At 37.6% G+C, this 25,783-nt stretch overlaps 1 protein-coding gene across 2 annotated transcripts in view; it reads right to left on the minus strand.

Moving 5' to 3' along the window:
* LOC309877876 (uncharacterized protein) overlaps window positions 1-21,505 on the minus strand; it is a 57,624-nt gene extending 36,119 nt beyond the window's left edge. For both annotated transcript variants that reach the window (XM_082759702.1, XM_082759701.1), the window contains exons 1-10: window positions 21,315-21,505; window positions 21,103-21,203; window positions 20,745-20,814; window positions 19,859-19,989; window positions 18,653-18,741; window positions 15,899-15,998; window positions 14,569-14,612; window positions 13,322-13,399; window positions 4,447-4,643; window positions 1,430-1,494 (exon numbers count right to left, since the gene is read on the minus strand). In XM_082759702.1, coding sequence (XP_082615828.1) covers window positions 1,430-1,494; window positions 4,447-4,643; window positions 13,322-13,399; window positions 14,569-14,612; window positions 15,899-15,998; window positions 18,653-18,741; window positions 19,859-19,989; window positions 20,745-20,814; window positions 21,103-21,203; window positions 21,315-21,477 — 1,038 coding nt within the window. In that variant the 5' untranslated portion in view covers window positions 21,478-21,505. The remainder of the gene's footprint in view (window positions 1-1,429; window positions 1,495-4,446; window positions 4,644-13,321; window positions 13,400-14,568; window positions 14,613-15,898; window positions 15,999-18,652; window positions 18,742-19,858; window positions 19,990-20,744; window positions 20,815-21,102; window positions 21,204-21,314) is intronic.
* Window positions 21,506-25,783: the final 4,278 nt, after the last annotated feature.

Below are 25,783 nucleotides of genomic sequence, written 5' to 3' on the forward strand. Positions count from 1 at the left end.
AACTAGAAAAAATAGAAGGCTTCAAAAGTAGGTGTGCAAAGCATTATGTACACTTGTCACTAAACGCCAATTAGCAGTTTCAAAAAATGGAAACATTTCACAGCAAGTCTATCTTTCATATTTATGTTTAATACATTGAACATTGTAATAAGATATATTCAAAATGATTCCTGAACACATACATTTAAAATTACCTACATAAGAGATGATGATAAAATAATAAAGACTTATTTTATTGATATATAAAAAAACTTTCTGCTTATTTATTTTATTCCATTTCATGGTTCATTAGCTGAAAGTATCGTGTCTCAATTATTTCCTTTACTTGTGCAAAAGTACACAAACATATAGTCAAAACCAAAAAGTACAGGTGAATGAGGCTGCTGGACAAGACAGTTGCTGAAGTTTGCTTAGCAGAAGCAAAACAGTCTTGCTTCAAACTGCATGCTTAAACCAAGGAAGAAAAGTATTACCTGCTTAATTATCTGTAATGCTAAAAATCCTTTGTCAATATGTTCCAGCTACAGCACCTTTAAGGAATTCTTTCATGCTGACTTTACAATTTGTCAAAACTAAACCTTTTTTGGTGATATTATCTTTGAAATATTCTATTTTTTAAGATAAGGTATCATTTTTTAAATAAAATGTATTTTTAAAGTGTCACAAGTATTTTGAAATGCATTAAGCTTTTTTTCTTTTTAAATTATACCCAGGCACACATCATATTATTCAATTAAGTATTAGTAGATCTGCACAATTCACTACTTAAGTTAACTCACTTTTGATATGGCTATAATAAACAGTTAATTGCTGAACTCTGCCTTGCTCCTGGAAAAGTCAGATTAGACAGGAAAAGGATCCAGCCCCCTACCAGTACATCGCCAGAAGTGTACTATCTTACAATCCAATTCAGGGAATGGAGACCACTAGGAAAAAAAGAATCTAGTAGCAAATCTAATAAAAGTGCAAAGTTTTATGAGTGCAGCTTTCTTTCAACAGATATTTCAGGAAACTATACAACCAATTACCTCTTTCATAATTATTTGCTCTCTTCACATAAACCCCATTATTTAACTTTTATGTGCTAGGTAGTTTTCAAATTTCATAATGAAATGGAGTAAGATTGGTATACCACTAAGTATTATGAAAGTGACAGTGGGCGAACAGATTAATTGTTACTGTATGAGAACCATTTCAGCCCTCTCTGGCTGTTTTTGCATGTACCTGTTACACAAACACACATGATTTTAAGAATCAAATAACATTTGTTTGGTCTTCAGCTCTGTTACTCCCCACCCCCACCTCCAGCTGAGCATGAAGATTTTAAAAGTGGCAACAATTTTGGGCACAAAAATATCAAGTATTTTCTCCTAAGTAAAAAAACAAACAAACAAAAAAACACTCTACACTCCATAGAAAGAGTTAATACCTTATAAAACGTCGAAGGAGGTGATCCTTTTGCTCCATGAACTTTCACTGCCCCACCTTCAAAACCTATAGCGGTTAAAAATCAATACTTAAGCTTCTTCAATATAACTTCAAAGACATTATTTTATGATACGTCTTAATAAAATGCACTTAAAAATAGTAATTGATAGCTGTACTGCCACAGAAGAGATTCTTTTACATAACAGTCCTCAACTTAGAAACACAAGCAAACTGGTGACTAAATTTATGACTTCAGTGAGCCTTTTAACAAAACGCTTGAAATGTTTATTTGTGTACTTAAAAATACTTGACACAGAATATAGCCTTAAAACTACAGTAGAAAATAGTTATTTTCCACTTACCAACCACCTATTGCACACACACAGCACACATTTACTGTATCTTGCTTGGCAAAGAAACAAAATTAGAAAGATGAGAAACCTGTGACAGCTTCTTTACTGATACCTTAGAAAGCAGTGGGATAATTTAACATTAGCCTTCTTGTTGATAACAGAAACAGAACAGACTGAATGCCTGCTCCAGGGCGACTATCTTGTTCAGTATTAGGTATATTAATGCCAAGAATAAAGTGGAAAAAACACTGCCTTGTCATCAGGTTCAAGCTTGAACTGGAGAAAAATCAATAGGTGCAATCTCTTGAAAATTAGCAGCACATGATCAACACTGAGCCAAACAGAATTACTCTATAGTTCACCTGCAGCTAATCTGTGACCGCAAATATTTACAATTTTAAAGCTTTACACAAGTACTCTGAAGAGATTAAAACAGCAATTCCTCCAGAACATATTTGAGAAGTGAATCAGACTGACATAAATTTTATGTATCACTCATAAATAACATCATCACTCTCTCCACGAGGTTGACATAAGGTTAGCTCGACTCTGTCAATACAGAACAATATCCCTACAGACAGAGGGAAAATCTGGAAGAATTTCATATGCCTGATTAAGGAGTAATACAAACATAAAACCCACACAACAAAATGCATGACATCCACGGACCAAAAGAAAACAGAAGCACCTCTCAGTGCAAACACTGCAACTAACTCAGCAGGACAATAAAATCGGCAATGTAAACAGCAAAAACAGATAGCATGCCCTGTTTTTACTGGTGTACGTGTCAAAGCACTTCAAACTACAAATATTTAAGAAATTTGTCTATTTTCCATCTGTTATATTTCTAGGAGGACTAACTGAAAGTTCATGTGAAAGTTCATTTTAAGTTCAAACATGTCATATCGGGTCATTTGCAAGCTAAAAGTTCACAGGAAGGTTAGGGTTCTCTTCCCACCCACCCCCCTTTAAAAAAAAAGATGAGCGGCTAAGAGGAGCAAGCTGGCCTTATCAGAAAGCCATTCTGTTACGCTGCATGAGCGGAAGGTCCACTGTTCTATTTTACAGGACTTTTAGTAAACATTTTTTTATTTTATTTTATTTTTTAAAAAAAAGTTTTACAGAGGGGATCAGCATACTGCCACAGCTTAAGTTCCATGAGAATGAGGAATATATATTATAATACAGGTGGAGTAAAAAGCAAACGTCAAGTAACTGTAGCTAAACATTTTAACAGCTTGATAAAAGCTCTTTTACCCAACTTAGAAATTTTCAAGTTGCTTTTGCTGTTCTGTTTTCATGCTATGCTTTCAAGATCAAACCCAGAACAGACATCATATGTATCTTTAGTTTGTTGGCTGTTCATATGACTGTTTGAGGTTTCGAGGATCTCTAGTGGATATCGTGTACCTAAGCAAGCTTCTACCACTTAAGATGATGCAATTAAATATGTCTATGAAAACCATCACTATCAAATGATGTTCTGAAAGATACAGCTATCCAGTGTTAAATTCCAAATGACATATGAGATAAAATGTATTAAAAATACACCTTTTTGAGCAAATAAACTGCTGTTGAAGTTCACAAAATAGTGAAGTCATAGTGGAGCTGTCTCAATGTTACTCATAAAACAGTTTAAAAACTTAGTAGGTATTAGTCATTCCTTAAAAGTAAACCAAAAAGAACAGTGATAAAAGATTTTGATGAGTCAACCAGCAAGATCATGGGTTGGAAAGGACCTTAATGATCACCCAGTTCCAACCCCCTACCATGGGCAGGGACACTTTCCACTAGATCAGGTTGTCCAGGGCCCCATCCAGCCTGGCCTTAAACACCTCCAGGGATGGGGCATCCACAGATTCTCTGAGAAACCTGTTCCAGTGCCTTACCACCCTCTGAGTGAAGAATTTCCTCATAACCTCTAATCTAAATCTCCCTTCTTTTAGTGTAAAGCAGTTCCTATCATTGTCTGCCTAATCATTGTCCACCAGAACCCCCAAGTCCTTCTCTGCAGGACTGCTCTCAATGAGACCTTCTCCCAGTCTGTTCTCATGTCTGGGACTGCCCTGACCCAGGTGCAGCATCTTGTACTAGGACCTGAACCTCATCAGGTTCACGTGGGCTGACTGCTCAAGCTTTTCCAGGTCCCTTCAGATGGCATCACTTCCTTCCGTTGTATTGACTGCACCACTCAGGTTGGGGTCATCTGCAAACCTGCTGAGAGTGTACTCGATCACAGCATCTACGTCATTGATAAAGATTTTTAACAGTACCAGCACCAAGACAGACCCCTGAGGGACACCACTTGTCCCCAACCTCCACCTTGACATACAGTCATCAACCACAACTCTGGGTGCAGTCTTCAAGCCAATTCCTTAACCACTAAATGGCCCACCCTTCATATGCATCTCTCTACAACTTGGCAATCAGGATGTCATGTAGGACCATGTCAAAGGCATTACATAAGTCCAGGCAAATTATAATTAAAATTCTTAAAACAATTTCTAATAAAATTTCTTGGAAAAAAATATCAGTTTATTACAGCATCATGCTTTGAGAACTCAACAAGGAATATGCAGAAAAAAAACATGGAAATTGAAGTAACAGCTTTAGATTGATAGCCTATTTCATTGACACAGATTTCTTAGCATGTAAGCAGACTAACCTGGAATTTCAGTGATGGAAACTTCAGAAAAGTCACATGTGACATCTGGTAAAAGATAGCGCTGAGGATTGCCCACTTCATACACCAACTGTTCAGCCACAGTGCCAAATGAGATTAGCCCCCCTGTATCCGGTGGTTTGGAAATAATAAAGTCTCCTTCAGAGGAGCACTCTACAATGGGAAAGCCTATGTTATGCCTGCAACATTAAAAACATTGAAAACAAACCGTAAATATGAAGGGAAGGTAGAAATAAAAGAGGTAACAATTTTATGTTAATGAATAATTAAATAAAATTGATCAAGAGTTAGAACATATCTGGTTCCTTCCTTAGAAACATGCACAAGAAAATACACTGAATAAGGTAACCAAAATAATGAGAGGATGCATTTTATTGCCTGGAGAAGGAGTGCACAACATCAGATACCAACAGCAAACAGACAGGAGCAGAAAAGGACACTAATGGAATTAATAAAAATAGAGCAGAGTCTGAAAGAATTAGAGAACTATGATTAAGAAGGTAAATCCTGAAGAAAAACATAATTGCTAATTCTAGCCTAGTTTGCTATAGCAGTACATACAGCTTTGAAAGCGAAGACATGCAAACGCATCCTGCAGTTTGGATTTGTATAAAGGACATCAAAGTGGGAAGAACAAACTGTGCTGGAGGTCTAAGATAAGAAGTAGGAAACAAATCATGTATGTTAAGACAATTTCCTATTTATGATAAGTTATACGTACAAGAGTTATAATCAGAAAACAGAAGAACACATGAAAGTAAGAGCAGGAATTAAAAGGCAATTATGAAGCATAACAAAGACAACAGCAGTAAGACAGAAAATTACAGAACTGTTTGTAAATTAAAACACTCCTCCTAATCATATTCTCTCTATGATCAAATAACTCAGAGTAAGATGTTCGTGCTGGTTGTTACAGTAGTAGGGTAGGATTTTCAGGGTTTTGTGGAAGCTATCTAGGTATCTGCTTTCCAAGTTAAAAGGTTTTTATCCACAGATAATTTCTTTAAGCAGAAGTAACAAGTGAAAATCAAGAAGCACCAGAAAATTAAAGCAGAGTACGATCTCGTAAAAAGGCTACCTGGCTCACTCCTCTCTCAGATGCTGGAAATTTGTGGAAATGAAGCAAATGAGTAAGAAAAAAAAACATAGATGGGAGATAGATCCAGCCCCTTGTACAAGCAGAACTGTTCTGAAAAGGGGCTAATAAAAAGGTACTCAACATCACCATTCCCAAAGTCAATGATCTTCAGGTCATTCGTACACACTTAAAATCAGTTCATCCCTGAAATTAATTACTCCTGGGTGCTAAAGGGAACCATGTGCTGAACATACAACCAAATTGGTTATTAACAAAGGTTAGATGAACATAGTTTGCATAACATACATGCACAAAGTTTTAAGAGGAAGTAAGCAAAGAAACCAGTGAACTCTTAAACGACATTAGCAAAAGTTCATGGGAGTTTGAACAGATTCCTTATCATTGGGAAGCTTAAAACTTAATCCTTTATTTAAATAATGGAGTTAAGAGAGAAGCTCTGTTACCACAGATCAGCAACTTTAATGCCACTAGTATACAAAACTTTGAATTTATGGTAGCTGGAGGACACCTAGAAAAGCCCACCATGAATCAGTAAGGATTGTATTTCATTAGTCTGGTCCTTGAAACTATTTAAACAAAACAGAGGGGATAAAAAAAAGACAACACAACCAACCAAATCCTGTGAATAGAAAGAACTGAATGCATAAATTGTTTATTCTGAACAATTAGTGTTGGGGTTTTTTGCTTGTTCCTTTGGAGGGAAAGAAAAGGGATGAACGTTGACAGCAAGAAGTATGTAACACTTGTCATTTAAAAGCGACACAAGAAAAAACTATAACCAAAAAGCCATCTTAATTACCCTACAATAACTTTCAAGACTGATAATAACCTAACATTTTTAACGATCCCAATTTTACAGGTAGTGAGAAATTCGGGAAGCAAAGTGACTTTCCTATTGCTACACAGCAAGATCAGCAACTGAACAAGACTACAATTAAGGAGTTTTAAAATGCTTAGTGCTACGCTTGCATGCTTTTATCCTACTTCCTATTTGTCTTTTTTAAACCAATAGCATCAGCTGCCTTGCCAGTAAGCTGAATGCAGCTTATTTGTATCACTTACCCAGAAGTGTAACCTATCTGGATGGAAGTGATTTTCCACTGCAGTCAGTCCTACTGCACTGAAGACAAATGTCCTTGTTACAACCCACTTTAAGTCATCAGCATGGACAACTCCTGGGACACGTTCCTGTACCTTCTCCCCAGTGAACTTTGTTTTGAAGGAAAACAAGGTAAACTGCAGACACTTGATTTTCTAACATTGGTTCTAAACTACTGACTAAATTTCAGATTTACCCTTTACTCTCTAAAGACCTGACCCATTAGCAAACAAAACACAACTGGGAAAAACATGTGCATACTGTATTACTTCATAACAGATGCCAGTAACAATTTACATTAAAGTGTACCTTCCTAAAATAAAAAAAAATTTTTTGTATATTGCCATAAGACATTACTTAAAAATTAGTTTTTAGCTTGGAAACAAACTAGGCTATGTCAAGTGACAGCTATCTAAACTAATCTAAAAGGGAGTTTGAGCTCCCTAGCTGCAAATTTCTGCACGGGGTATTCTAGCACATGCTGCACGTACTACCACCACACCATCACCTTTATCACTATTTCCACTAAAAGAAGCAATTCTGACCGATTTACCACTACGCTGAATAATTATGGACCATGTAACACTTGCTCTGTAGCATGCAAACATAAACCTATACAACCCACAGCCAAATTGTCATCACATCCAAAGTGGCAGTGGCCAAACAGCACCCTTCGATGACAAAAGGATTGCATCAGTTTAGTGATAGCACCATAAAACCATTTCAGTTAGAAGGGACCTTATAGATCATTTAGTTCTTTACTCCCCACCACTGGGAGGGACACCTCCCACTAGACCAGGTTGCCCAAAGCCCCATCCAACCCCGCCTTGAACACCTCCAGGGATGGGGCATCCACAGCTTTATTGGGCAACCTGTGCCAGTGCCTCACCACCCTCAGAGTAAAGAATTTCTTCCAAATACCTAACCAAATCTGCCCTCTTTATTTTAAAATCATTACCCCTTATCCTACCACTATGCTCCCTGACAAAGAGTCCCTCCCCAGCTTTCTCGACTGCGTCCTTTATATGTACTGGAAGGGATAAAGTCCCAGAGTAGGATGGGGCAATATCAAGGAATATAATTCTGACAGGAAACTCCAAAAATTAATTCTAATTAAGTTGTATGATCATGTAAGTAACAGAATAAAGTAACAGAGATAAATATGAAAGTACTACTCTTAAGATATTTTGAGCAGGTCTTTTAAATGGTTAAAACACAGAAGTAGTAAAATAACATCAGTTTGTAAAAGGAGATGACAGCATTTTTATTTTTTTTTTTTATCTAAAATATGTGTTTTGAGTTGTGGATTTGGTATACAGTTAAGTTATATGCACTAGTAAACCACAGAACTGAATAAATCCAAGCTAACATTAATCCTCAGAAACCCCTTCCAAACTGGTGTTAGGTGAGGGGTTAACAGTTAAGGTAGGTCCTCGCTGACTACAGGAGTAACACAAACTGTTTTTGCTGTAGAAGCCACCTTCTCATCTACCTACATCTCCAGCTGCTGTCCAACCTGAATAGGAATCAGGGCTCTGAAGCTAAGTCTCCTGACAGTTTTCTGCCCTGCCATCAATGTACATGTATTCTTGGGTCGTTTTTCCCCTCCCATGAAAAATACAGCTTTTTTTAATTTCTGGCTCTCAGAAATGTTACACCTTATGGGCATGTCACAGGTGATTAACAGGAACCATCTACACAGATCTCTTCTCAGTCTACTCGTGGACAATACACTGTTCAATCTCTGGACAGCTGTGAAGACAGCCTTCCCTCTTGTTTTGCTCAGTATCTTACACAGCTTGCATTAAAAATTAAAAAGACTAGTACTAGGTCCTGGGTGGCTCAGGGGGAATAGGATTGTCTGAGATAAGATGGGTATTTCTTTCATCGTAGTTTTTTTATAAGGTACCAAACCCCTGAAGTATGTCACTACTGGTAGACTGGACAGATTACTGGAACAAAGGATGGGACAGTGTACTGTATAACTTCTACTTGCAGAGGAAGATACCGCAAGAAAGAAAACAAAGAACCCACAATTACGCACGTGACACGTAAGTAGACTAGGGGCCAAACAAGCTGTGATATGAACTTTTAGCTTTACAGTTAATGTAGTTTCCTGGGATGCGATTTGACCAACACCGTGCTGAGGAAAGCTCTAAGCCACATGTCTCAACTCCCCCGGCACCTATTTGAGCATAATGTTACTGGGCAAAAGGTAGGAAATGCTATCATTTCCAGCAATGTTTTTATAACCCATTCAAAACTGTTAACATGTGTCAGGCAAGGTCAGCATGTACTTAGGGATAGGTAAGACATGCATCTCTACCTGTTGGTACCAACACGTTCTGCAAGCTCTGCTGCAATTCCAGTTTCAGGTGATGTGATCAATACACTTTGCTATCTCCTCTACCTAGGGTATTCCACAATATACGTACTACGTGAACTCCAAATGCCTAGAGAATTTCAGGCCAGACAGATTGCCTGGCATTTTCAACTGCCTGGAATAGATAGATGGTACTACAGAGAAAAACGCGTTCCACATTGCCTAACTGGGGACTTGGAACAGAATCCAGCATGCAAGTCCCAATCAGCAATCTGGATCCAGCCCTTAAGAGACTACAACTACTGACTTACCCTTTTGGTCATCCCAGGCCAGAGGATTATGCAGTCTCAACCATTGTACACTCTTGGCTTAGGGCAAAATGTCAGTGTTTACCATCTCCTCAAAATGATTACTCTACTGATCAGCATTAGTTTATTCTCTCCTGCATTTCAAAACAAAACAAAACAACGTACTAGTCACCCACTGGCACTAAATAATAGTAAGAGACAGCAATGTCTGGGGTTAATGAAAATGAAATACAGAGCTGTGCATTATCAACATACTTCTGGCATCACAGTTCATTTTGACTCTCTGCATGAATCCCCTACTTGGGGCCGTGCACTGGATATTAAATAGGAGCGGTGATGTGTTAATCACTTCTTTTCTCCATCTAATGTATATTACTGCACAAAAAAAAACAGAAAAGGATTAAGTGCTTTTTTGGATAACATTTACCTAAAATCAGTAACTTAACAGTTGACAGAAGGCTAATGAGCACTCTTAATTGTTTTTAAGAATTGTCTGCTAATTAGAGAATCCACACAAGGAATCCACTCAAGCAGCCTCTCTCTCACTGGAAAACTGAATAGCATCCATCGCCTCTAGCTCTGTTTTCATTAAAACTGGAATAAAATTTTTAGTTTCACAATTCCTGCCTCTAAGTCAAAAAAATAAAGAGCCCAGCACAACTAGAGAAATTTTGCCTTGGACAGCAAAAAAAAAAAATCAAGCCTAGTTTCTACTAACTAAAGTAACTTGGAGAGTCATGAGTCAGAATAGGCATTTGGCTTGTTTTACACTAAAAATCTCCTTTACCAAGACAACAAAGTAGGATTAACTTAAGTTTTAATAGCTAATCATTCCATTGCCACAATATAGCCACATGTACATTCCTTAACTTAATTAAAGCATCCTTTTGCAGTGGGATTAAGTTTCCAGAAACAGTCTGCACCAAACACTTAAAAACCTTTAAAAAGCCTACAGTGGGTAAATGAAGAAGGTTCAACCCAGTACCTCAGTCCTCAGAGGTATGATAATGTATATATGGAACATAAGCTCTGACACACATGGCTTTACTGAAGTCTAAATTAAAGTGTTCTTGTTTACACAGTTATTTCTTTTTACTTATACATAAACAATAGACAAGTTTTATAGGCCTAAGATTTGATAATTTCTCCCTTTTTTATTTAAAAATTAGAAAAACTCCTAATCAGTCTTTCTTAGCAGTACACTTAGGTCCTTTTCAGCAGCCAAAGAACAGCAACATGGACTACTGGTCTTCGTAACACAAAAACAAAGAAGATCAAAAAAATGACCTACGTCTCATCATAACCCAACCTACCTTCTGCAATAAAATACGAGGAAACAAGACCGAGATGCCCTCTAGTGTTCAGTCACCAAAGAACAGTATAAATACTGTGGAGGGTATTCTCAAATTCTAGTTAGTGTAAAGGTCCAGTAAATGTTTGCTGAGCTGAGTGATAAGTGTTCTTGGCTGCATAAATGCATTCATGGTGGTAAGAAATTTGTATGTGAAAGGCACATTAATGACAACAGAGGTTTGACCTGGCTTTCTCCTCCCTCATTTAATGACTTCATTGGGTTAGTATGGACCTAATCAAACATATTTTATGATTTACTGAAATTCAAATTATATAGCTTTTACTTTTAGAAGACCTACATCTTTAAGTCTCTTGAAACTAAGCAGAAGTTATTAATATAACATAGTAAAGTAACTTCTGCAAACTTTCAGATCTCTGTTGACCTAGTGGCTATGTAAATAATGCTGGAGATAGCAGGTACTACGGGTTTTGATCATTATTGAAACTATGAATTATCATATGATCACATGGATTTGCACACACTGAGAACTCATTCAGATTGTCCAAATAAACAGAAATATCCATACCATCAAGTTTCTTTAACAGAGTCAGACTACTACTAACTACACTATCAAATGGAAAATCCAATCATCTGCAAGCCAGCTTTCATAGTATTTCCTCTTCATGTATTCGGACCCAATTATAGCAAACAACTACTGAAAAAGCTGTGTAACAAGTCTTCCTTCTCTCCTCCCAAAATAGACATGCTAGAAGTCCATTTTAGTCAATCTTTTACTCTGCCTCTCCAAATATATAATTTTAGAGCTTACAGGTTATTTTTATTTTAACTAGTTTCTGTTTTATCATAAAAAACATGTTACATCTCTGCCGGTATTTTAAGAATTTCATCGATTAAATTCCTAAGACCTTTTGAAGCTGCAGACCAAAACAGTCACTAGTTTTAAGGTGCTGTAATTAATGCTTCAGTAGACTTAAACCAAAGGCAAAGAAATTGTTATACTACCACAGACACAATTATGCATGATTTACAAGTATGCATAGATGGGGATAAGGTGACAGTGCAGCATTAGGTGCTACCCTCCTATATTTGCTAGCAGCAATTCAAGTTAGCACTAGTCAGTTCTAAATCTCTAAGCTACATGATTACTATTTAGATGCAGCTTTCTTTTTTTTTTTTGGCATATGTGTGTACATATATATACACATATATATGGGGGGGTGTACATTAGCTATCCATATACAGCATATGCATATTTGCCTGTAAAATTAACTACTCCCACTCTAGTTGCTTATAGCTTAATACACTCAAACATCCTCTTTTTTTAACCAGTGACATTTTTCATGGAAAAAAATCTTAAAAACACAGAGCTACCAAGTATTTTAATATGAGAAAAGTTATTTTTCTTTCATTCTTTTATACAGCAAGTTGGAGTCACAGTTGCAGGAGACTAAGAAGTTTAATGATACTGCATAATAAAACCATTAATGAATATATCAGAATAAGAATAAAGTTAGCACTTACTTTCCAAACTGAACACAACACCTCATCATTACAGACCCTCTCATTTGATTTCCTGTTGAACTCCCTAGTGAAGAGTGAGTGCAATTTGTTCAGGGGCAGTGGCCTGAGAAGTGCCTGAACCCGTTTCCTTCCACAGGCATGTGCCTTCCCTGCATTTCACTGGCACTGAGGAACTAAGAATGCCTCTTCCAGTATCACAATCTGAATCAGAAACTGACAATAGAAGGAGGAGAAAAAGCTTGGCAGCCCTAGGGAACTGACCCAATAGAGTGGTGGCTACTTCATGCACCTAGACTACACGTTGCCTCCTTCTTACGGAGAACTTGGGAGCAGGAACAGGGACAAATGAAAGACACCCTTCACTCCTCCATCTCTCCTACCGTTCTTCAGCTTTTTTCTGGATCAAATCAAGCAAGTATTGCCTTTCTCTGACAAAGCACAGGTCAAGATTTTTCCCTCTTATCCCACGGAAAATGAGAATAAATTGGTACCAGACTCGGTCATGATGTGCCGAACAGGCTCACTGACTACTATTAAACTACTGTTAAAAAACAATCTGGTCCAAAGCAGACTACGTTAGTCCTTTCTCATGGCAATTCTCAGCAGGCAGAAAGACCCACCTACATGAAGGTCTAATTCAGTATGTCTGAATGAGACATATGCAACACTTTTTGAAAGGACAGTAATGTATATGCAGACACTGACAGCTCAACACGTTTATGAAGACAGGGTCATACAGAAAGAGAGTATTATATAATACAATTATCCCTGCCAAAGCAAGCTGTGTAAAGTTTTTAACTCAGCAGTAGTCAACTCTGATCTGAGAAAACATGACCTAAAATATCTGTATTGTCTTATACGCAATTGTATGTTAGAACAGTAACAAGTCTTTCAAAAGAAAAAAAAACAAAAGCAGAAGATAAAGAAGGAAACAGAAAAAAAAATACATAAAAGAAATATCGAAGGGATAAAAATTGTTTCAAATCATCAGCTGCTTAAGTAACACAGGAAGTCCCCAGCTGACCAGAAAGGAAAACTGAAATAGGGAGAATAAAACTTGAAGAACAACAATGGGTACATATTGCCTCCCCATAAAGAACAAAGTAGAAACCCATTTTACAAATGCAAAAACAGTAGGAAACCTTATACTTGATCTATTACAAACATACATGCTGATGTCACAGATACCCACCAGTCTGGTACCGTGTGCCAGTCAGTGAATATTCCGCCAGTACATTGAGCACCACATTCAATAAGATGACCTGCAAGGCTGGAAAAACAGCAGGCATTCAAACAACCAAATATTCTGTAAAACCAAGTATAACAAACCCAGCCTAAAAACAGTAAAAGTAATAGTACAATGGAAATAAAGCTAAATAAAAGAACTTTCTAATTTATAAACAGATGTCTATGGAGTAAAAAAAACAAACAAACAAACAAAAAAAACCTTTGAATTAAATGTAAGTAGGGATTCTGAAATGAGTAAGAATTTGAAGGAGTGGACTTTTACATGAAAAAAATAGGAGTTTGGTACATAACATCAAAAATCAAGTTTCATTAGTCATTTCAAGAAGTTTTGATCTAAATTCAATACAGTACTGTCTGCATTGTATCTAACTAAATATGCAAAGCCCGTTTTCAATCAAGAGTTGTGTCTTCCTTCCAATGCGAAGGACATCATTGAACAGAAGGTATTATGATTTTCAAGTCTTTTATTGAAATATTCCATAAATGTGCAATAGAATTATGGGCAAAATCCTGATCCCTCTAAATTGGTTACACATTTCTAGTGCAGCTCAGTGGAGCCCAAGTTTCTTTCCACATTTTTTCCCCTCAAGCATTACAAGGTCCAAAAACACTACTACTAAGTGTACTTGGCTTACTTAAGTAGTCACTCATTTTTATGGACTTCAGTGCAGTAATATGATGCAGAAAATTAAATTAGGTGCCAAAATTTAACCTAGTGCTTTCAGTAACAACTTTTCAACCTTTTGATTTTCAACTAGGGCTTGCAAATGGGGCTATTCATACTCAGCTTCTGCAAAACCAGACAAGAATGCTGACATATGACCCAATCTCCTTCTGTACATCTTTGAAGACAGGAGTTGCTCAACTATCCATTTTGATGGCCAAACAAAAAAAGCTGGGTATCACTGGTCTGTACCTTAAGATTTCACTTCTTGACACAAAATGGACAGAAAGTGTTAAATAATTCACTGTCTCCTCTCGTTTTAGGTTGATTCCAAAATGAACTTTCTTTCAGTTCCAAAGAAGAGAATATTAAGTGAGCATCAAAAACAGCACCCAAAAGCTCTAGTGAAATAACTTCCAAATAAATTAGTTCAGTAACAATATGCAAATCCCTAAATTATTAAAAAGTTATCATCCTGTCATCATACGAGATGAAATATTTATTTACCCATTTCTTCTATTATTTACCTTCCTGCTGCTAGCAAATCAAATTCATCCCTATTCCAGCCAAACTAGAAGAAAAAATACAAATATATTACTTATATAAAAGTCTTACACTTTTACAGAACAGAAGACTGCTTTGAGTAACAATACATTGGTCATACTTAACTGCAGAAATCTAAAGAACAATCTAATTAATCACCAAAAGCTGTAGGTGGATTTGAGCTGCTAAACAGTGTATAAGTAAAATAGTTCTGACATGTTTCAACTTTCCTTCTTTTTAAATACACGCAAACAAACATAAATTCTCACAGTCACACCCCCTTCAAAAAAGTTTCAAAGTGTAATATATGTCTTACTCAAAACTTCCATATGCTGGAGGTTTAAAAGTCGTGCTATTATTTAATCATGTAAACAAAGCACTGTGATTTTCCAACTTTGGGGGATTATCAGTTCCTGGACTATTACCAGTCATCCTTGTGTTGTTTTCTGTTTAACTACAGGTTATTTTTACCAAGTTCAACATATAGCAATAAATAAATAAATAAACAATGCCTGTAAGAGAAACCTGCCTTAAACTTTTAAATAGATTTGACAAGGAATCTCTGGTGTAAAGAACACATGCTAAATAACATAACAGCATTTAATTCATTTAGTTTAATTACACACCAGAATATTTTATAGACATGAAGTCAGAAGAGTGTTAAGTTTTAGAAAGCACATTTTTAACTAGACAGTAATGCATACTCTCACGTATTTTTGAAATATGCACCAAAAATAGCTTTCATGTTCCACAGTGTGTGGTCATTCACAAAATGTACAACCTATTCAAACCACATATCCTGCTTATATTATTTGTTGAAACTCCTGGAATTTGAAACATGTTGCACTGAAACTCAACTTCTTAAAATAAAATTGCTTGCCCATTGAAAAAGACAAGCACATTAGACCACCCAACCACCAACACAGCACAAAGCAAGATCTACTACCGCCACCTTGTGGCAATGAAAAGACAGTACTTGTTTCTTAACCTTGCACCAAATTTTAAAGTTGGGAAGGAAAAAAAAAGTGAAATAGTGATGAAACATGGCAAAATTCCCTTAACCTCATTGACTGAAATTATTTCCATTTTCATTATATTTAAATGACACTTAAGGTCATAAATATCGCTGCTACAAATTTAATAGAAGTGAAAGGTGGCAAAGTTCATTCATATAGACAAAAAAAAGAAACAAAAATTAAAGAGTTCATCTTTTTTAGCTTAGTATTGACAATTTCTGAAACACTAAAAAAAAGGCTCACAGTGATACCTAATTATAATATGATGAACACGAGTGAATATTTAACCTGTACTTACAGAATGAATGAGTGGTCCTAACACAATCCCACTGTCAACGCATCTGCCAGTAACAACAATATCAGCTCCAAGGTCAAGAGCCCTGCTTATTGGTCTTGCTCTAAAAAAAAAAACAAAACAATAACTATTCTAACTTTTTAATGTATCATTTAAAAGTCAGTTCCCTGCCATAAACAGTATAAAAATCACTTTAAAAATCAATGAAATCGACTTTAACTATTCAGTCGTTGCATAAATGAGAATTTTGAAAAGCAAGCATCAGAATACCCAATCAAATTCATTACATGATTGAAAGACTTGTCTTGATGTTCATAGAAAATGTCTTGAATGTAGTGCAATAGAGGGTCACTTATTATCAAAAATTGAAAATACCAAGTGTTTTACAGAGAAATAAATAATCATATTTCATTTGTGGATGAGTATATAATGACCAATAGCAGGGCCACCTGCTCTACGAGGTCCTTTACAACCTAAACCATTCTGTGATTATGTGTTATTCACAAACAAAGGTTGGTGACTCTGCCCTCCAAACTTAAACCTTTCATGTCAACCTCTATTAAGTGTTTATATTTGCAGTATCAGCCAAAATCAGTTTACTTCAAGTAAAACATTGTGCAATCATTATTTCTGAAGAAACTCAGGCAACAGGTTTTCCAGACTGGCCAGGTAGAAGTTGGCCCAGACAAAATTAACCAGGCTAGCTTCAAGCAAAAGGATCCACACACTCTGGTCAAATAATTCCTCTATTTTTTGCGAATTAGACAGCTTCAAAACTCAAACTGCATAAACTGTATGCCTTTAAAAACAAAACTAAGAACAGCATTTTTCTATAGTTTCAATAAACTTAGTCCTGCTTTTGCCAAGAAAAAAAGTGCACAGAGGTTCTTAACAATTTAAAGAAATTACATATCAGTTAATATATACAGCATATATATATAGCACATATATCTCAATACTACATAAATTAAAGGATGCTAGCTAGAGAAAGAATCATATACAGAGCATGCAGAAAGAATGCACACCTGTGGGCATACTGTTAACTAAAAGTTACACCTAAGAAGCACAAATGGGGTTTCTGCTTAGAAATACATAGGATGCTGTTAGAGCTGTGTAGCTACCTTTAAAAAGCAGGAAATTAAGCAGTTTGCATCTTCTTACAATAAATTCAATCCACAGAACTCATCTCAATTCAGAAGGGACAAAAGAAATACTTCAGGGTCTATACTTCAGTGTTAAGCTTTCAGAGGCAGATTATGCACTGAACCTAGAATCAAACTGCAATTTGATAAAACTGTAATTCCATAAATCACTAGATTTATGGAATTAAAGAAAAAAAAAAAAACAACTATCTAAAGAACTTTGTGATTTTACTCCTTTTACAGATTTCCGTAAATTTCTCACTCGGTTTGTGACAAAGCATCCACTGCAGATGCCATCAACAGAAAATTAACAGTTTCATAACTTGCATATTAAGAGGCTGGTTAGTAGCTTTACATTTGAAGGCATCCAAGACTAATGAGCCCATGCAGAAATATCACTTTTATTAGAAAAGCAAGCTCAAAACTCTGCTGTTCCAGCTTCCAGCAGTGAAGCACAGCTAGACATAAAACATTTTTAAAAGGCACCCTTCTCATATTAGTCTGCTTTCATTCCCTCTGCTTCGAGTTACACTTCCTTAAAATTGTGAATAAATCATGAAACACCCTCTTGTAATTATAAATCTTAACCATTATTTCTTAGTCTTAACGTACAGTTAATTACTCATGATCTACAAATCTTGCAAATCAAAGGTTAAGAGAGAGTTTAAAAGAAAATTTAGAAACAACTACAACAGAAAACACTAAATATAAATTTAATGATACATCTATTAAAAAAAAAAAATCATTTTACAGAGAAAAAATGTTAAGTACAGCCATACCCTGCTGTTTTGCACTGATGCATTTTTTGGAAGTGTAATGCTACTAGAAAGAACACAGCATTGTTTTGGTGATGTTTAATGTAAAATAGGAGGGCTGTGCACACAGATTTCAGAAATATACAGGCAGATAATATATACAACACAGAAGATGGACAAGCAAAACCATGATCACAGGATCATTAATTGGAAGATATGCTTGGCTTTTGTAAATACTTGGTTTCCCTGAGGAATTTGATGGTGACAATGAAAATGTAACTGCTTTCAAATAGGGAGCTACAACAACTGTGTTTAGAGATTCATTAAGACGCACTTAGTTTCATAAAAGAAGCAAGGGAGATCTTTCAGAACGGTAATCTGTCCCAGAAAGCCAGCTTTTGAAATTTCAGTGGTATGAACTCAGACATGTAGTTCAACACAGCCTAATCAGACCTCCCACAGCGTTTAAAGCATGTCATCACAACACCTTAATACCTCTCTACACTACTCTAGTGATGACAATTGTTAACAACAGCTCCACGCACTGGTACTATTAAAATATTTACAGACTCCACTTTCAAAAAAGGATTTTAAAAATTGTCATAATTAAACTATTTTGGCTTGAATCAAAACCTGAGAATTCACAAGTGATGTAATGCTAGTTACAACTGGCAAATTTTTAAAATAAAGATGTATTTACAGGTTACAACAGAGGCATTTTTTGTTTTCCTTATTGCTTGAATCCTACAACAGTGAACCTTAAGTACCTAAGTACTACTTGCAAATCAAAACAGAATTTTAACATGTTGACTACATGAAACTTGTTCCATACTAAAAACAACTTGTTAAAAACAACTCACCCAAGATACGCATTCATGCTATGAATGCTCTCTGGAAATTGTTTGCCACTCTCTAGATCTGTGATACCAGCTCCTTTCAGGTTTTCTTTCTGTTAGAAAACACACAAACAAACAAACATTTTAGAGTACCTACTGTAAACCTTTTATTGATATCAGACAATAGATCTATTTCATAATCTTCCTTTTCCAGCACACAGAAAACTAAGTCGGTCTTCAATGCTGTTCCATTCACAGATGATTAACTACAATGAATTCGTAGTTCAGGCTTTCAAATCATCTTTAATTCCTGTAGGACTGAGCAAGTGAAACCCTGCCAACAGAAACGTCTGCCATAACAGCAATGGTGGCACAGCCAAAAAACAAGGTTAATCCTACAGCTCAAGGTGATTAAACTCAGTATGTCAAGTTACCAAGGACGTGTGGGTATAATTTGCAAATAAATTTACTCAACCTTCATCATTCAGTAGCATGCAAGGCCTGCACAAATTAATAAATTTCACATTGCAGGTATAGATTAAATTATAATGCAAACCTAACCCCTTTTAACTATCACCAACATATAAACTGTTTTCACAGTATCTTTGCATGTTTGACAATTTTTTTTTTCAGAAACAGAGTTTTTTTTTTTTTAATAAATAAATAAATAAATAAAAAGCTTTCTTGTAATGCATAAAGACAGACCAGAAAAGACATAGTTCATCCTAGATCTCACCAACAAAAAAGTCAATCTTCCATCCTCCTAGTTAAAGATACCTTACAGACCATGAAGGTAAGAACAACTACCTGTAAATAGAGTAACAACTTGAAATGCCTGTGAACTACTAAAAAAAGCTAAAAGGAATAAACATTTGAGGTGTAACCACACTTCATTAGGATGCAAGAGATTTAGCATTCAGGGTTATTTAACTTAGCAATAACTTAACTTAGCACATCCCATCTTTTCCTGAAGGGAGAGCAGACCTTAAATCATATTTAGTTTGCTTAAAGAAGCTAAATAACAGCAGATCCGCAGTCTTATACAATTCACCCCCTTCACATATGAAACATTTGAAAAGTATCAAGAATTGTTTTCATGCATTAAAAAATAAACAAAGTGAAGAAATAGTTTTAAATGCTTTTAACAGTATAAAGATACTGTATACATGTGCAAGAAGTAAGCACCTATAGGACAGTTTTCACTCCATATAGATTAACAAAGTAAAATACCTCACTCATTAGGTCATCTCCAGCAACAACAGCTATTTTCATATCAACATCCGCTTTCTTCGCCACCTCCTGAAGGGCAGCTGCACAAGCGAGGGGATTAACTCCACCAGCATTACTGATGATACGAACACCTAAACAAAAGAGATGTAATCAAGCAAAATACTAGAATTACATTAAACTACGAACCCTATCAAGTCTGTGAAATGAGAGGATCAGGCTATGCCAAGGAAGGATTGTCTATGGAAAAATAATTGTTATGGATACATCTCATCTATATTCTCCCCTTCAAGTAAGGGGAGAGAAATTGACCATAAACATAACAGAAACTGACAGCATTACAACAGTTCCTATAGATAGGCCATTTGAGACCAATCACTCCAGGCACCTGTGCTTTCCAAACAACTCCATTTTATCAGAAATATTCATTTATCTCTATAAATTCCAGACTGTTAGCAAGGTATTGGGTGCTTCATAGAAGTAATTCCCATCTTCCTCTCAAGCTCAGCAACTTGTGAACATATACGCATGTAAACAGAAACAATGCAAGTTTTAGGAAAATAAACAAGACTGCAAAGCTGTTTAGGAATGCAAATTTTTATATTGCATTAAAAGTGAGATTTAGATTTATTTTTTTTTAAACCAAGATTTGTGAAGTGATCTTCCATTCACAAATCAAAGATACATTAAGAATTATGCAGAGACATATAGATGATGTATGTATATAATTACAGGCAAACATTTAAATTGAAGTCGTGACCTAAAATTTGGGATTTTTGCTAACATTTCAAACATTACACACAGAAGACAGCAAAACACCGGGGTGAAAAACACCTATCCAAAGAGCTGAAGGTCATTAACACACACACTCAGGTGAAGGGCAGCGTACCTTTCCTGTGAATATCTTTTATATACGGAGCTATGGCAGTGGAGACGAAATCCGGAGTGTAACCCAAATCCTGAAAGAGTTAAAAGCCGTAGCTGTTTGTCACGAGTGAGTCAAACCCGAACCCCTTTTATTGGTCAAGGGACAAAACAGGGAAGAACAAGCTTTCACAGCATTTAGTCAGTGCTACAGGAAGGGAGCCCTAAAAGCCTTTTATGCTGCAGGACACTGACAACACGCGTCCCCCGGGCAGCAACAGCAGCTCGCAGGCACGGGGAGCAGGGAAGCGGGCGCCTGGTCTGTCTCAAGCCGCAGATTGCGGTGTTTTAGGCTGGGCAAACAACTCAGGGCGGCTACTCACCGGGGACCGTGCTCTGGCGGCCGTCAGCAGCGACATGGTGATCTCGGAGAGGTAATCGAAGACGAGGAAATCCAGCTTGCCGCCGTACAGCAGCTGCGGCACTGCCGGGGCAGGGAGGAAGGCGCCGTTAGCTCCGCGCGGAGCCCCCCGGCCCGGCTCCTTTGCCCCGGCTCCTTCCCCCCCGGTTCCCCCCGGCTCCCCCCGCCGCCTACCTGCGGCCGCCGTGTCCCCCCAGAAGCCCGAGGCGCAGCCGATGCGCACCGCGGCCCCCGCCGGGGGCTCGCAGCCGCCGCTGCGCCGCCTGCTCCATCGTGGCGGCCGGGCGGCCCGCAGCAGCCGCGGCCCGCGGAGCGCCAGCAGCGCGGCGCAGCTCATGGTGGTGGCGGCGGCGGCTCCGGGGAGGGCTCCGGGCACCGCCCGGCCGCCAGGCCCCGGCCCGCCCCGAGGCCCGCCCCGGCCCGAGGGGCCGGGCTGAGAGAAGCCGGCACCGGGCGGGACCGGGCGGCCGTGGGGGGCAGCCCTGGGGAGAGCTGGGGCAGGGTTGTGGGAGCGCCAGGCGGCCCCTGCAGGGGGGTTATGGAGCCCTCTCCCCACACACATTAGGGCTGTCACGGCCTCAAAGTTCCTAGTTCCCATCTGTTGGTTAAAAAATAAGGCTTTCTGTGTGAGTCCTGATAGGAAAGGTTCCTTGGGCTGAGTTTCTAGCCAGTGGCTGTGGGTAAATCTCAAGGCACAGGACCCTCAGAGGCTCCCTGCTCGGGGAGAGCCCACGTCATTTCTCCGATACAGCAAGGACTGTGCCCAAATCCAGCAGTTTTGCGTGCAAATCCGGTGTAATAACTGCTAGGCCTGCCCCGACACATAACGCTTTGGTTCGGGGTGGTGGTGAGTCATCTCCCGCAAATGAAACACTAAGAAAATCTGGGGTCTTTGGAGGAACACCAAAAAATGTGTCATGCGGTGAGACATTAACGATTCCAAGTATATAATGACTGAGGAGGTAGATTTTGCTGATGGAAAAAGCCACGTTAAAAGTATTTAAATAAGTACTTTTGAAAACTGTCCATAAAGCATTCAGTTAGGCTAATTTCTAATTGCAATGAGAGATGATACAATTGAGATAGAAAATAATCATGCTGTGATCTTAGGATTTTGTTCTTTATTTAGGGAGGTGCTGTGTTTTCCTGTTGCAAAAAGGCAGAAAAGCCACATACTATCTAGCACAAATCTACACAGATACATTTTAAAAAAAGACAAGATGTTGAAAAACAAACCAACTGGAGTACAGTACAGGGGTGAGGAGTTAGTCTAGGAGATCTCCAAAGACTCCTTCATTTTTGTAATTCATTACCTTAGTTATTAGGAAGCACCACCTTCTAATTTTCAATTTTCTCAGTGCCTAAAAAAAAAAAAAAAAAAGTGAACAATTATTAAACAGACAGAAACAAGGAGAGGCCACAGAGAGACACACAGAGATGAACTACACATAGAGAGGAACCAGTTCTTGAGTATTAAATTATTAAAGTATTTAACTATTACATTGAAAACTTGAACTAGTAAATATCCAAGTAATCACAACAGGAAAAAAAGTAATCCCTTGTTATGTATACATAACTAACTCCATAGAGCTTTCTCCTAAATATTTCAAGAATCCTTAATATAGGTGACAAATATTTTCACACAGTTGACGTCAATATGCCAATGTATATTTATTGTAGCTCTAAATAAATAAATAAAAACACCAGCTTTGCAGCAAGAACCAGAAAGACCACCCTGGCACAAAATTCACAGTCATCAGTACAGCCATAAAGCCGAGCACTCCCTGTAGCTAAATTTTAAAGTGTCATCCATGTGCATTTCAGTACGGAATACATTCAGTAAAATTCCCACACAATTTTAATGTAGCAAGGAGTGAGGCAAAAACCTTGGTAAGGTCACCCTAGGTTGCAACAGCTCAGACCCTGCAGTGAAATTTAAATGAAATTTACCTTGGTTGAGACTCCATAATCAACCAGGAGTGAACGTGCTGCAGTCCTAATTCACTTCTGTCCTTAAAGATATGCAAAAAGGAATGCCAGTCACTGACAAACATAATAATTTATAGCCCAAGAATGTCAGTAAAACTCATGCCAAAATCGGTTGGGCCAAGCTTTCATGCTACAGAATCGGATTTCTGGACAGGGACAGGCTGACCCTACTGACCGAAAGGCACCGAGCGCCCTGCGGCCAGTAGATGGCCGTGTCTGCCCGCAAGCAGAGCCGGTCCCTGCCCCGAGGCCTCAGTGAGAGCTGTCCTGTCCAGCCAGCATCACCCGTGCTGGGAGGCAAAGGGGAGCATTTCTTCCCAGATAAACCTCTGTTCACACTGTTTTTTTTGTTCGCACATTTTACCTGTGTTAACAAATAAATATCCACACGCACATACACGTATATACATTGGTATAACACTCTTGGTATCTATTCTTTCAATTATGTTTCAGATATTTTTTCTGTCATGGATTTTGACAGCAACTGGCTCAGTGATGGGCTGGATTGTGCTTTGCCAAAAAACATTTTAACGCCCTCGCAAATGAATACAAGAAGATTACCATTTCATCAAATTTACATATGAATACTTGCACATGTGCTTGAGAGAATTAATATACAGCATATATAAGATACTAAAACCCACCTGTCAACTGATCTGTCAAAAATATGAGGAAAAGATTTAGGATTGTTTCCATTATTTGAAATGGCTCACTGGAGAGATGAAAGAACAAAGGCCCCTGTTCTGTTCCTTTCCCCAGTTAAAGATTTTTTTTTACTCAGCTTAGACTCACTAGCTGTTTAAAAGAGTTCTTAAGGCTCCAACAAAATCAACCATTTTCTTGATGAGAGTAATTTATACACTCCCTGGATTCTCTTCATTTGATTAGACAGATGGTTTTCTTAAAATCAAGATAAAGTCCATGCGGGTGCATGTTATGTAGGGTAGTATGAAACTACTTCATCCCATGTTACCATCACATGGGGTGTCTTAGTTTTGTCATCCAGAAGCAGTTATATGGTGGCATGTTCCTCACATTGGGAACACAGTTGTATCCAGCTGTGGTGGCATGCATAGTCCTGGAGACTCTCTTCTTCTGTATATTTAACACAGATGAACAAAACTGCATTTTCTTGAGGTTTACTGCAGGTGACTGTGGGCAGCTGATGATTCTATGGAGTAACTGGCACTCTCTAGTTTCAGCTGGGCTGTTGTTTATCTGTTTATTAATCCTCAATTGTGCTCCTGCAAACAATTTGTATCCCGAAGAACAAGCTTAAGTTCTACTGGTCTGCCATTTGTTGCAACAGAACCTCTTGGTTTTATTTTGAAATTGACTCCTACTAGTTTATTTCACTACCCTCTGTTTCTCTCAAGATAAAACAGTCTGAAAAATCACCCTGTGCCACTTATCATTCTGGGGACCCCAGTCTTAGCCCATCTAAATCAGAGCTAACTCACTGTTCCCCATGCTGAACACCTGTGGCCATCCTCACTGCCCTTCATTGAGCCTTCATCAGTATATATATATGAATATGTATTTATATGTAAATATACATATATATATGTATATTTAAAATATATGTGTGTAACAATATATATATATATATATAATTTTTCTGTAGGGACAACCACTAGCACAGTTTTCAAGGCACCAGTGAACCAGGTACACACTGGGGTGCAATAAGAATTTCTGTTTGTTTTTTTTTTTTTTTTTCTCACAATTCCAGTGGTTTATTTGGGTTTTGATACTAATAAGCACTGAAGCACTGTTTCCATGGAGTCACCTACCACATCGCAATGGTCTCTATCATGAGCACTAATGATCAGTTCAGAGCCCATTGCTTTGAACATGAGTTTAGGATCAATTTGATGAAAACAGATAAAAGTTATTTAGAGGACCCTTTCCATATAGACTTGGGAAACAATATCTTGTCATGTTGAGATTTTGGCCTTCATGTGATTAAACAGATTTTGGAAAAAGTTTATTGCTCTTTGAGGACATCAGATGGCACTGTGGGGTTTGTAGTGGAGCTGCTAGTCAGTAGTAATGAGCCTATGCAAAATACATATGTGGAGGTATTAGTTAAATGTCTCTACTTATAGCCTGGATAGGTGTTGCAGGCTAACACTGATAGATGCCATAGCTCTGTTGCATGGTAAAAAACCATGTCCATTGGCTCTGCTGCTTAATGTACAGCTTTTAAGCATAATACATGTTTTGAATTCCTCTCATAAATTGTGGGAAGAGAGGGAAAATAGCCTGGCTGTATTTATTTATTTATTTGTTTGTTTGTTCTGGAGAAAGATAAAGATCACAGAGTTAAAACAAAAAATAAAAATATTAATAATAAAGGAATATCATTATTTTCCTGATCAGGAAATGTATTTGACTGTATTGACAAATGTAGGTCAGTCTCTGATTCACAGTTTCATTCAGTGGCCCTAAATGCTTTCATTAAATTCTATTATGTTAGTTCCATTAATATTTCAATTTCAGGCCTGTGTTTCCCTCCTTGTAAACAGATTTGTGCATCAGCATGGAGCACAGAGGATGTGTAAAGGAAACGTGAAATTAGTTGTACCATCATCCTGAAGTAATCGTAATCCTGGAAGTCAGTGCAGACAATGCAGACTACATTGTTCCAAAGCAAA

This window comes from Aythya marila (genome assembly GCF_965140915.1).
Source record: "Aythya marila genome assembly, chromosome: 4".
Taxonomy (NCBI): Eukaryota; Metazoa; Chordata; class Aves; order Anseriformes; family Anatidae; genus Aythya; species Aythya marila.